The sequence below is a fragment of the Rhinopithecus bieti genome, unplaced genomic scaffold (assembly GCF_001698545.2).
Source record: "Rhinopithecus bieti isolate Rb0 unplaced genomic scaffold, ASM169854v2 scaffold_29378, whole genome shotgun sequence".
NCBI classification, from domain to species: Eukaryota; Metazoa; Chordata; class Mammalia; order Primates; family Cercopithecidae; genus Rhinopithecus; species Rhinopithecus bieti.
In genome coordinates, this window is record NW_016813019.1 from 924,163 (window position 1) to 937,370 (window position 13,208).

The 13,208-nt window shown below is 42.5% G+C and overlaps 1 protein-coding gene across 1 annotated transcript in view; it reads right to left on the bottom strand.

Moving 5' to 3' along the window:
• Nucleotides 1-13,208, bottom strand: part of FANCD2 (FA complementation group D2) — a 97,140-nt gene that overhangs the window by 21,364 nt on the left and 62,568 nt on the right. Inside the window, 8 exon segments of the mRNA XM_017847452.1 lie at nucleotides 525-641; nucleotides 4,107-4,250; nucleotides 5,756-5,864; nucleotides 6,121-6,235; nucleotides 10,100-10,208; nucleotides 11,447-11,562; nucleotides 11,931-12,031; nucleotides 13,172-13,205. Of these exon segments, the coding sequence (XP_017702941.1) occupies nucleotides 525-641; nucleotides 4,107-4,250; nucleotides 5,756-5,864; nucleotides 6,121-6,235; nucleotides 10,100-10,208; nucleotides 11,447-11,562; nucleotides 11,931-12,031; nucleotides 13,172-13,205 (845 nt within the window).

Here is a 13,208-nt window from a genome sequence, read left to right on the forward strand (position 1 = left end):
GCCCGTCTCGGCCTCCCAAAGTGCTGGGATTACAGGCTTGAGCCACCGCGCCCGGCCCAGACTTCCTTTTTAAAGCAAGATGAGGACAGGCGTGGTGGCTCACGCCTGTAATCCCAGCACTTTGGGGGGCCAAGGCGGGTGGATCACGAAGTCAGGAGATTGAGACCATCCTGGCTAAAACGGTGAAACCCCGTCTCTACTAAAAAAATTAGCCAGGCGTGGTGGTGCGTGTCTGTAGTCCCAGCTACTCGGGAGGCTGAGGCAGGAGAATGGCATAAACCCAGGAGGCGGAGCTTGCAGCGAGCCGAGATCACTGCATTCCAGCCTGTGTGACAGAGTGAGACTCTGTCTCAAAATAAATAAATAAATAAAGCAAGATGAATACTGTCTGGCAATACGGCTGCACCCATACTACACAGTGACCCAAACACAAAGCCAGAGAAAGTGACAACTTTTTCATCACTAATACCTCCTTTGTTCCCAAATCCACTAAGCCCAAGTCCTCTGCTTCTGCCTATACTAACCTTGAGAAAGGGGACTCTCCTGGCAATAGGAGGTATCAGCATACTCTCCAGCTTCTGGGAGAGATCTTCTAGCAAGAAAAGTAGCTCAGGGGGCCCAAGTTGCACAACTTCTGTCGCCTGTCACATGGAGGAAAGGATTAGTTCCAAGAATGTCCTAGTCATTTCATGATAACTTTTTTTATTTCTTTCTTTTTTGTAAATGTGCAGTGGCAAGATCATAGCCATTCCAGCCTTGAACTCCTGGGCCCAAGTTATCCTCCCATCTCAGCCTCCTGAGTAGCTGGGACTACAGGCACACGCAACCATGCCCAGCTACATTTTTTTAAAAAAATTAATAAGAAATGAGGTCTCGGCCGGGCGCGGTGGCTCAAGCCTGTAATCCCAGCACTTTGGGAGGCCGAGACGGGTGGATCACGAGGTCAGGAGATCGAGACCATCCTGGCTAACACTGTGAAACCCCGTCTCTACTAAAAAATACAAAAAACTAGCCGGGCGAGGTGGCGGGCGCCTGTGGTCCCAGCTACTCGGGAGGCTGAGGCAGGAGAATGGCGTAAACCCGGGAGGCGGAGCTTGCAGTGAGCTGAGATCCGGCCCCTGCACTCCAGCCTGGGCGACTGAGCGAGACTCCGTCTCAAAAAAAAAAAAAAAAAAAAAAAAGAAATGAGGTCTCACTATATTGCCTGAGCTGGTCTCAAACTCCTGGGTTCAGATGATCCTTCTGCCTCGGCCTCCCAGTGTGCCAGGATTACAGGTATGAACCAGCACACCTGGGCTCAGCTAATTTTTAAATTTTTTTTATACAGACGGGGTCTCACTTTGTTGCCCAGGCTGGTTTCAAACTCCTGGGCTCAAGCAAACCTCCTACCTTGGCCTCCCAAGGTATCGGGATTATGGACAGGCATGAGCCACCACACCTGGCTATTTCATGTTAATACTTCCCAATGGGTGAAAAACAAATTTTTTTTGAGACAGAGTCTTGTTCTGTCTCCCATACTGGAGGGCAGTGGCACGATCTTGGCTCACTACAAGCTCTGCATCCCAGGTTCAAGCAATTCTCCTGCCTCAGCCTCCCAAGCAGCTGGGATTACAGGTGCCCACCACCACGCCTGACTAATTTTTGTATTTTTAGTACAGACGTGTTTCATCACGTTGGCCAGGTTGGTCTCAAACTCTTGAACTCAGGTGATACACCTGTCTCGGTCTCCCAAAGTGCTGTGATTAGAGGCGAGAGCCACCGCGCCTGGCCGGATAAATAATTTGACCTTTATTTATTTATTTACTTATTTTTGAGACAGGGTCTTGCTCTGTTGCTCAGGCTGAAGTGCAATATTGTGTTCACAGCTCACTGCAGCCTCAACCTCCTGGACTCAAGTGATGGTCCCACCTCAGCTGCCCAGGTAGCTGGGATCACAGGTGTGCATCACCACGCCTGGCTACTTTTTTTTTCTTTCTTTTTTTTTACTTTTTGTAGAGACAGGTCTCACTGTGTTACCTAGGCTGGTCTCAAACTCCCAGTACTTTGGGAAGTCAAGGCGGGCAGATCATTTGAGGTCAGGAGTCTGAGACCAGCCTGGCCAATATGGTGAAATCCCCTCTCTATTAAAAACACAAGAATTAGCCAATGTGGTGGTGGGCACCTGTAATCGCAGATACTTGGGAGGCTGAGGCAGGAGAATCGCTTGAGCTCAGGAGGCAGAGGCTGCAGTGAGCCAAGATCGCACCACTGCACTCCAGCCTGATGGACAGAGCAAGACTCCGTCTCCAACAAACAACCAAAAAACTAGCTGGGTGTAGTTGGGCATGCCAGTGGCCCTAGATACTTGGAAGGCTAAGGTGGGAGAATCACTTGATCCTTGAACCCAGGAGTTCAAGGTTGCAGCGAGCTATGATCTTGCCACTGCACTTTAGTCTGGGTGACAGAGCAAGATAGAGTAAGACCCTCTAAAAAGAAAAAAGAGGCAAGGGAGGAAATTGCACCCATCTCATATAAAGGATAGCTATTATGCTCTGTCATATAATAAAGTCAAGCATGTCCAAAATAAATATTCTGAATAGTAAAATAAGAATTCAAGACAGTATAGTTTAGAAGACATACTTTTTCTCTATAAATTCCTCTATATACCTTTCCAGTTGTGGATCCAAGATGCATTTCCTAAATATCCTGTGATTAAAAAAATGACTTTGAATGCCACACGCAGGGTTTGGGAAAAAAAAAAAAAGACTAATTCAAGGGAATTTCACTTTTGTCTGTTCATTAAATAATCCTTTCATACTTCTCTTCCTCTAATGTTTTGCTACTATTAACTCTGGGCAGGATCCCAGAGTGATCCCAGTGTAATAACTATATTACACTGCCAGAAGCAGAATGGGTGAAATACAGTCTCACTGCAAACTGCTCACCCGATACACATTTATGTGGAATCTCCTAAGGGTGAGATGATGTAGAAAGATTTAAAAAAAAAAAAAAAGATATGGCTGGGTGCAGTGGCTCACATCTGTAATCTCAGCACTTTCGGAGGCCAAGGCGGGCGGATCACGAGGTCAGGAGATCGAGACCATCCTAGCTAACAACGGTGAAACCCCATCTCTACTAAAAATACAAAAAATTAGCTGGGCAAAGTGGCAGGCGCCTGTAGTCCCAGCTATTCAGGAGGCTGAGGAGGCAGCAGAATGGCGTGAACTCAGGAGGCAGAGCTTGCAGTGAATGGAGATCACGCCACTGCACTTCAGCCTGGGCCACAGAGTGAGACTCCGTCTCAAAAAAAAAAAAAAAAAGGAGAGGTTCTGCCTGTGGAGGAGTGGAGAAGCAGTCTTATTTGGGATGAGACGGGCTGCCTCTAGAGAAAATTATTTTACAAAAGCAATTAAAACGGGCCCTAAGGAATATGGGTTTGATTTTAAGTCTAGCCTTGGTGGTTTCTTTACTGTAGCTGAGAAAGGAGGCTGTATTTGACTGTTTGTCTTGGGGACTCATAGACTAAGTGTCCCTGGTTTTTTCAATGTGGACCTCACTGTCTGAACTATTAAAAAAATTAATAATAATAAAGCTATGGTACTGCTAGCTATTTCCACTTCTTCGATTAGATTAGAAGCTATTTGAAGGCAAGCATCATGCTCTATGTACTACTGAAATGCAAGTACCTTGATTAGTGGCAAACACAAAATAGGACTCAGTAAGCATCTGTAGGGTACTGAACAAATGTGCAAAAGTGAAAAGGGCATTGACCTCTAAGAACCAGAAGAGTGCTCCTCTACAAAAATAATCTAGGTAGCTTATTAGCAGTAGTAGTAGTAGTAGTAGTAGTAGTAGTAGTAGTAGTAGCAGTAGCAGCAGTAGTAGTAACCTAAACGTAAGGATCACATCATTGGCATATTTTATGTCTGACACATTTTAAAAATCCTTATGACTTACAAACACCAATATGATGAGGATGATTATTCATCATTACTTTCACATATAAAGGCTTATAAAATCAGTCTAATTTCTCTCCTCAGTGTCACAGTGTTCTTTGTGAAATAAGAATAGACCTGAGGAACTTTCTGAAAGAAGATTAAATTCTGAGATCCTAGCCTGTCACTTACTTCAGTGTGCATTTCAGTATCTAAGATGAACTTGGTCACAAGTCCACAATGTAGAATAGAGAAGACCTCAATGTCCAGCTCTCGGAAAAAAGCATGGTAATTACGTAGTAACAATGATGTCTTTTCTTCCTTCCCTGTGAACTCCTATGGGGAAGTCATGGCAACAAAGAGAATAAATAAATCTTCTATATTAATCAAATTTTAATAAAAACTTCAAAGTGCAAATATGCATTTATTTAATGCAAAAAATTACATTTTCATTAAAATAACAAATTCCTCTAGCGAAAGTCCCTAAATATTCCCAAGACAGAGCACCTAATTTAAGATGGGGATACAAGTCACACATCAAGACCCTTAGCTGGTTTCTATTTAGGGATGATCTATTAGGCAAATCAAGGCATTTAGGTCTAGTGTAGAAAACTGTGAGCTAGCCGGGCATGGTGGTTCATGCCTGTAATCCCAGCACTTTGGGAGGCTGAGACTGGTGGATCACGAGGTCAGGAGTTTGAGACCAGCCTGGCCAAGATGGTGAAACCCTGTCTCTACTAAAAGCATAAAAATTAGCTGGGTGTGGTGGTGTATGCCTGTAGTCTGAGCTACTCGGGAGGCTGAGGTAGGAGAATCACTTGAACCCAGGAGGCGGAGGTTGCAGTGAGCCGAGATGGCACCACTGCACTCCAGCCTGGGTGACAGCGAGACTCCATCTCAAAAAAAAAAAAAAAAAAAAAAAAAAAAAAAAAAAAAAAAAAAAAAAAGAAAAAAAAACTGTGAGCTTAGGGGCCACAACGATCTGGCTTCAAATCCTAGCTCCAGCATTTATTAACCGTGTGACTTTGGGCACTTGTCCTCCCTGGGTCTTAGTTTCCTTATTCATTAAATGTGGCATTAATATTAAACTTGGGCTCTTAGAGAAACTATACCTAACAAATATACAATAAATGGTAGCTGATAAACAGAAATAATTGGGATCCATGTGGTCCAGGCAATTTCTTTTCTTTTTTTTTTTGAGATGGAGTCTCACTCTGTCACCCGGGCTGGAGTGCAGTGGCCGGATCTCAGCTCACTGCAAGCTCCGCCCCCCGGGTTTACGCCATTCTCCGGCCTCAGCCTCCTGAGTAGCTGGGACTACAGGCGCCCGCCACCTCGCCCGGCTCGTTTTTTGTATTTTTTAGTAGAGACGGGGTTTCACCGTGTTAGCCAGGATGGTCTCGATCTCCTGACCTTGTGATCCGCCCGTCTCGGCCTCCCAAAGTGCTGGGATTACAGGCTTGAGCCACCGCGCCCGGCCGGTCCAGGCAATTTCAAACACATGAAACTCATTCTGCGAACAGTACAAATGTAAAGTAAAAGGGAACTACTGATAATCAAGTACCTCAAGAGAGAATTCAATGTATTGCTGGGGTACAAAAAAGGGACTAAAACAGTCAAGAAAATAATTAGAAAAAACAGTCAACAGTGTGTGGCAGGAATAAAGATCTAGAGTGTAATCTGAACTTTGCCACTAAGGAGATTACTCCAAGGCCTAAGAGAGTTTTGGCTCGCTGTTTCCTAATTTTTTTTTTCTTTGTAAAATGCAGAGAATAAAATTGGGTTTCTGTTACTCTCATTTGGATGTCACAAACCTTCATGGATACCCATCATTCCAATACCTTGTTCAGCTGGCCTCTATGAGATGGTGTAGGGTCACATTCTGAATTTTTCTCTTCTGAAAGTGTGTCAGAGGAGGATGGCTTGCTACCATCTGCTTTTGTTTCCTTTCTTTTATATTAAAAGAGAAAATGACTCAAGTAATTAATAATCATGTCAGCCAAATATCATTGCCCTCAGAAAACAACCTGTTGGGAACTGCCTAGAGGCAGAAGAGGTAATTTTATAACCCTAAATTACAGTGTATTTATAAATCTAACAAAGGGTTCAGTTATACAATTGCTCCAATTATTTATGACATGATACACATAACTTTTAGGTTAATTCAATGCAGTTCATTTAGAGACAGAAGAGGAAAAGAACATACTTACCTATTTTTCCTTTCTTTCTGATTTTTGCTGAAATAGCAGTAACAGTATGAGGTGTTATATCTAAAGTTTCCACGTCAAAGTGTCCAAGAGGAGGGATATAGTCTGGGGTGACTGAAACAAAGAGCAGGCTGAAGCTCAATGAGTACCAATTACACACCACCATTAGACTTGAAATATCAGTCACTCCATTGGCTAAAAACTAGTTTCCAAAATTACCAAGTGTGGCTGAATGCTTATAAGACATATTCAAGTCATCTGACATTGTTTTGGCATAGCAAAATGGCCAGAGATAACACAGAAATATCATATTATGATCAATTATCATAAAACCACTTTAAATAATGATATATAACTAACAGATAAAAACTAAAACAAACATTTAAAATCTAAATGGTGGCCAGGCAGGGTGGCTCACACCTGTAATCCCAAGCACTTTGGGAGGCCAAGGCGGGTGGATCACCTGAGGTCAGGAGTTTGAGACCAGTCTGGCCAACATGGTGTAACCTTGTCTCTACCGAAAATACAAAAATGAGCCGGGTGTGCTGGCAGGCGCCTGTAATAGCAGCTACTCGGGAGGTTGAGGCAGGAGAACTGCCTGAACCGAGGAGGCAGAGGTTGTAGTAAGGATCTTATTCATTCTATCTTTTTTTTTTTTTTTTTTTTTTTGAGACGGAGTCTTGCTCTGTCGCCCAGGCTGGAGTGCAGTGGCCAGATCTCAGCTCACTGCAAGCTCCGCGTCCTGGATTTACGCCATCCTCCTCCCTCAGCCTCCAGAGTAGCTGGGACTACAGGCGCCCGCCTCGTCGCCTGGCTAGTTTTTTGTATTTTTTTAGTAGAGACGGGGTTTCACCATGTTAGCCAGGATGGTCTCGATCTCCTGACCTCGTGATCCGCCCGCCTCGGCCTCCCAAAGTGCTGGGATTACAGGCTTGAGCCACCGCGCCCAGCTTATTCATTCTATCTAACTATATTTTTGAACCTATTAACCACCCTATCATTTTTCCCAGTCCCCCAACCACCATTACCCTCCCCAGCCTCTGGTAACCATCCTTCTACTCTATCTCCATGAGTCAAATTATTTTAATTTTCAGCTCCCACAAATATGTGAAAATACGTTGTGCCTGGCCTATTTCACTTAACATAATGTCCTCCAGTTCCATCTGTATTATTGCAAACAACAGGATCTCACTGTTTTTTATGGCTGAATAGTACTCCATTGTGTATATGTACCACATTTTATCCATTCACCCACTGATGGACACTTAGGTTGCTTCCAAATCTTGACTATTGTGAATAGCACTGCAATAAACATAGGAGTGCAGATATCTCCTTGGTATACTGATTTCCTTTCTTTTGGGTATATACCTATCAGTGGCATTCCTGGATCATATGGTGATTCTATTTTTAGTTTTCTGAGGAAACTCCAAACTGTTTTCCATAGTGCTTGTACTAATTTACATTCCCACCAACAGTGTACAAAGGTTCTCTTTTCTCCATATTCTCACCAGCATCTGTTATTGCCTGTCTTTTGGATAAAAGCCATCTTAACTAGGGTGAGATATGGTATCTCATGGCAGTTTTGATGTGCATTTCTCTGATGCTCAGTGATGTTTAGCAACTTTTCATATATCCACCATTTGTATGTCTTGTTTTGAGGAATGTCTATTCAGACCTTTTACCCATTTTTCAATCCAAATAAATTTTTTTCCTATCTTTATATATTCCAGTTATTAATCCGTTGTCAGTACATAGTTTGCAAATATTTTCTCCCCTTCTGTGGGTTGTGTCTTCACTTTGGTGTTTCCTTTGCTATGCAGAGGAAAGGAACTTAACTTTTTAACTTAATGTGATCCAATTTGTCCATTTTTGCTTTGGTTGCCTGTGTTTGTACAGTATTCCTCAAGAAATCTTTGTCCACTCTAATGTCCTGAAGAGTTTTCTGAATGTTTTTTGTTATTGTTGTTGTTAGTAGTTTCATAATTTGAAGTCTTAGATTTAAGTCTATAATCGTTTTGATTTTTCTATATGGCAAGAGATAGGGGTCTAGTTTCTTCTGCATACGGATATCCAGTTTTCCCAACACCATTTATTGAAGAGAGTGTCCTTCCCCAATGTATATTCTTGGCACCTTTGCTTAGAATGAGTTCATTGTAGGTATATGGATTTATTTCTGGGCTCTCTTCTGTTCCACTGGTGTATGCATCTGTTTTTATGCCAGCACCATGCTGTTTTGGTTACTATAGCTCTGTAGTATAATTTGAAGTCAGGTAATGTGATTCCTCCAGTTTCATTCATTTTACTCAGGACAACTTTGGCTATTCTGGGTCTTCAGTGGTTCTATATAAATTTTAGGATTTTTTTTTTTTCTATTTCTGTGAAGAATCTCATTGGTATTTTGATAGGGATTGCCTTGAACCTGTAGATTGTGTGGGTAGTATGGAAATTTTAACACTATTAATTCTTCTGATCCATGAAGTATCTTTCCTTTTCTTATTTGCTCTTCAATTTCGTGCATCAATGTTTCATAGTTCTCATTGTAGTGTTCTTTCACTTCTTTGGTTAAGTTTATTCCTATTTTATTTGTAACTTTTGTTTGTTTTATTTGTAGCTATTGTAAATGGATTACTTTCTTGATTTTTTTCAGATTCTTAGTTGTTGGTATACAGAAATGCTACTCATTTTTATACGGTGAGTTTGTATCTTGCAACTTTACTAAATTTATCTAATAGTTTTTTGATGGAGTCTTTAGGCTTTTCCAAATATAAGATCATATCTGCAAACAAGTATAATTTAACATTTTCCTTTATAATTTGGATGCCCTTCCTTTCTTTCTCTTAATTGTTCTAGTTTGGACTTCCAATACTGTATTGTATAATAGTAGTATTATATAAGTGGGTATCCTTGTCTTGTTCCAGATCTTAGAGGAAAGGCTTTCAGTTTTTCCCTGTTCAGTTTAATAGTAGCTATGGGTCTATACCCAGTTTTCAGAGGGTTTTTTTATGATGAAGGGAAGTTAAATTAAAAAAAATTTTTAAGCATCAAGTTAAATATCAGGTGGTTTTTGTCCTTCATTCTGTTGATAGGATGTATCACATTGATTTACATATGTTGAACAATCCTTGCATCCCTGGGATAAATCATCCCATTTGGCCATGATGAATGATCTTTTTTTTTTGTTTGTTTTTGAGATGGGAGTTTCACTCTGTCACCCAGGCTGGAGTGCAGTGGCGCAATCTTGGCTCACTGCAACCTCCGCCTCCTAGGTTCAAGCGATTCTCCTGTCTCAGCCTCCCGAGTAGCTGGGATTACAGGTGCCCACAACCACGCCCGGCTAATTTTTGTATGTTTAGTACAGACAGGGTTTCACCATGTTGGCCAGGCTGGTCTCAAATTCCTGATCTCAAGTGATCCACCTGCCTTGGCTTCCCAAAGTGCTGGGATTACAGGCATGAGCCACCTTGCGCCTGGCCGATATTTTTAATGTGTTGCTGAATTAGGTTTGCTACTATTTTGTTAGGATTTTTGTATCAACATTCATCAGGTATATTGGTCTGAGGTTTCTTTTCTTTTCTTTTTTTTGAGAAGGAGTCTCACTCGGTCACCAAAGCTGGAGTGCAGTGGCACGATCTTGGCTCACTGCAAGCTCTGCCTCCTGGGTTCACACCACTCTCCTGCCGCAGCCTCCCGAGTAGCTGGGACTACAGGTGCCCGTCACTATGCCCAGTTAATTTTTTTTGTATTTTCAGTAGAGACAGGGTTTCACTGTGTTAGTGAGGATGGTCTTGATCTCCTGACCTCATGATCTGCCTGTCTTGGCCTCCCAAAGTGCTGGGATTACAGACATGAGGCACCACACCCAGCCAAGGTTTCTTTTCTTGATGTGTCTTTGTCTGGTTTTGGTATCAGGAAAAGCTAAGCGCTTTATTGCCTCAAGACTGGCCTAGTAGGACTACCAGTATAGGACACTTCCCTTACCTGCCAAGTACTTTTCCAGGATTATTTGCAGTTCTACAATGTGCTTTAAACGGGTGAGCATCTTCCCCTTCATCTCAGGTGACCTTTCCTGGCAGAAGGCATTCACAATCTGCAAAGTACAAATTACACTGTCATACTTCCAAATGTTCAGATTTTAACCTTGTTTGTATTATTTATCCAGAGCTGAGAGATGTCTATGAAAAGCAGGATCTTTGAGTTTAGTCTGTAATAGAACTGTCCTCAGCAAGGTGGTATAGAGAAAAAAAATTTCTGGGCCAAAATATAGGAGATTCAGCCAGGTGCAGTGGCTCACGTCTATAATCCCAGCACTTTGGGAGGCCAAGGCAGGAGGATCACTTGAGGCCAGGAGTTCGAGACCAGTCTGGCCAACATGGCGAAAGCCCATCTCTACCAAAAATACAAAAATTAGCTGGGCATGGTGGCACATGTCTGTAATCCCAGCTACTAGGGAGGCTGAGGCAGGAGAACTGCCTGAACCTGGGAAGTGGAGGTTGCAGTGAGCCGAGATTGAGCCACTGCACTCCAGCCAGGGTGACACAGCAAGACTCCATCTCAAAAAAACAAAAAGTGAAGGAGATTAGGCTTGTGACCTTGGTTTTACTTATTACTAGTTATGTTACAAGGTGGAATAGCCAGAGAGCACACAATTTGGTGAAACAAGTTCTATTCTGCTCCTTACTAACTATGTGACCTTGACTGAGTCTTTAACCTTTCTAAGATTTTCTTCATAAAGAAATGAGTCCAGCACTTGGTACAGTGTAAGTACTTAAAATTTTTAATGACTTCGAACTCCCTATACTTGAAATTCATTTGTGTAAAATGAGGACAACAGTATTCCTGCCCATATCACAATAGAGATGTGGTAATCAAATAAGCTCATTCAAGTGCATAAACATTCCTGAAATAACGTGTGAGAGGAAGACAGTGAGATAGAGACATAAGATGTTGTCATCATTGTCATTATCACTAAACACAAATATGTTCTAATGGGAGGGAAACTACCACCACTCACTGAATCAAAACAGTAGGCATATGCCTATGCTAGGATGGACAGTAGTTCTACAGTGAAGAAGGTGAGAAGGTCATTCTAGGCAGAAGGCAGCTTGAAGGAAATAAAACGTGGGCATTGTGAAGTGAATTCTAAGTATTCTGATTTGGCTACATAAGGAGGTTCATATAATTGGGGAGTGGTGGGACATAACAGTTAGAGAAGCACAAGGGGGTTAGTGCTTGGTGAAGACTTCTAGGGAATCTTGCAAGAACCAAGAAAATAGTTTTGAGAAAAACTACGGACAATAAGTGAAACGTCCTATTAACTCTTCTTACCTCTCGGAACCAGTTGAGAGTAAGAAATAGGAGAGAACACATGAATGCACGCTCTTTAGCAGACATGGACTCCAGCCTCTCTCCAGGCTCCAGGTCAGTTAGGAATATAGGACAATCTGAGAGAGAACAAACATTTCCAACTACTTTTAGTGCAAGCCAATAAAACCTGGAGGTTGCCTCTGGAGCTAGCTCTCCTTGCTATTTACTTTCCCCTTTAACTCATATTTGAAGGCCAAGATCTGATTAAAATATTTGCATATCATATGGCAATCAACAAATATAATTAGAAAGTTTTTGCAACAATTGATTTGTTAACATAATGGGATTCTGTATGCACTATTTTGTCTTTGGAATTCCAATGCTAAACTACTCTGTTGAGGTTAAAAAATTATTCCTCCCCACATATACCATGTACTGATCTGCCCTTTCCCTAAGTTTACCAAAGAAAGAGTACAAAGAAGGATCTGATGACTTCATCCTATACCTAGTAGACCATCAATCTCCTCCAAGTTTCCGTTATGCTGTCTCTCCACACAAAGTCTCAGTAATCGGAAATAGGGAGCCAGGCACAGTGGAGACACCAATCTGAGAAGGAAAAATAAATTTCTAGACCACACTTAATAGGTGTATGACTCTACGTACATAGGAAGCACAACTTTTTTTTTGAGACAGAGTCTTGCTCTGTCACCCAGGCTGGAGTGCAGTGGTATGATCTTAGCTCACTGAAACCTTTACCTCCCAGGTTCAAGCAATTCTCCTTCCTCGGCCTCCTGAGTAGCTGGGATTATAGGCGCACGCCACACTGTCCGACTAATTTTTGTATTTTTAGTTGAGACGATGTTTCACCATGTTGGCCAGGCTGGTCTCGAACTCCTGGCCTCAAGTGATCCACCCGCCTCAGCCTCCCAAAGTGCTGGGATTATAGGCATGAACCACCATGCCCGGCCACCAACTTTTTAAGAGTTTTCCTCAAAACAAGTGTCTACTTTTAAGAACAAATGGCAAGGAACTTAATGGATGCTCCATTAAGAAAATAAATATAATGAGCTGAATCATAGGAAGGCAGAGGTATGAGGAATGAAAGTCCATGTGAGGCCGGCGCAGTGGCTCAAGCCTGTAATCCCAGCACTTTGGGAGGCCGAGACGGGCGGATCACAAGGTCAGGAGATCGAGACCATCCTGGCTAACCCAGTGAAACCCCATCTCTACTAAAAAATACAAAAAACTAGCCGGGCGAGGTGGCGGGCGCCTGTAGTCCCAGCTACTCGGGAGGCTGAGGCAGGAGAATGGCATAAACCCGGGAGGCGGAGCTTGCAGTGAGCTGAGATCGCGCCACTGTACTCCAGCCTGGGCGACAGAGCGAGACTCCGTCTCAAAAAAAAAAAAAAAAAAAAAAAAAAAAGTCCATGTGTTAGGAGAACCAGAAATAAGATAGAAAGAGAACGTAAGAGAGGTGGGGGTAGCACAGAATGTTCAAGGGAGGGAAAGAATAAGAAACAGAAAAGAAGGTAATCTCAGAATATCTATTGGCTCACACAAGGCAATATAAATCTCAAGCCAAGGGTCCAAGAAAAACCAAGGAATCTGCCGCATCCTCCCTAAGCTCTCCAAATACCATTTGTCCTGAGAGAAACTTTTTTGACTCAAGTTCCCCACCAAGAACTGTGGAATTCCCCATGAACATTCAAAACACGAACAGGTTTAGAAAAGAAAAACTATACTGACTTTTGGCCTGATTCCTGTGAAGTCACCAGACCCCATG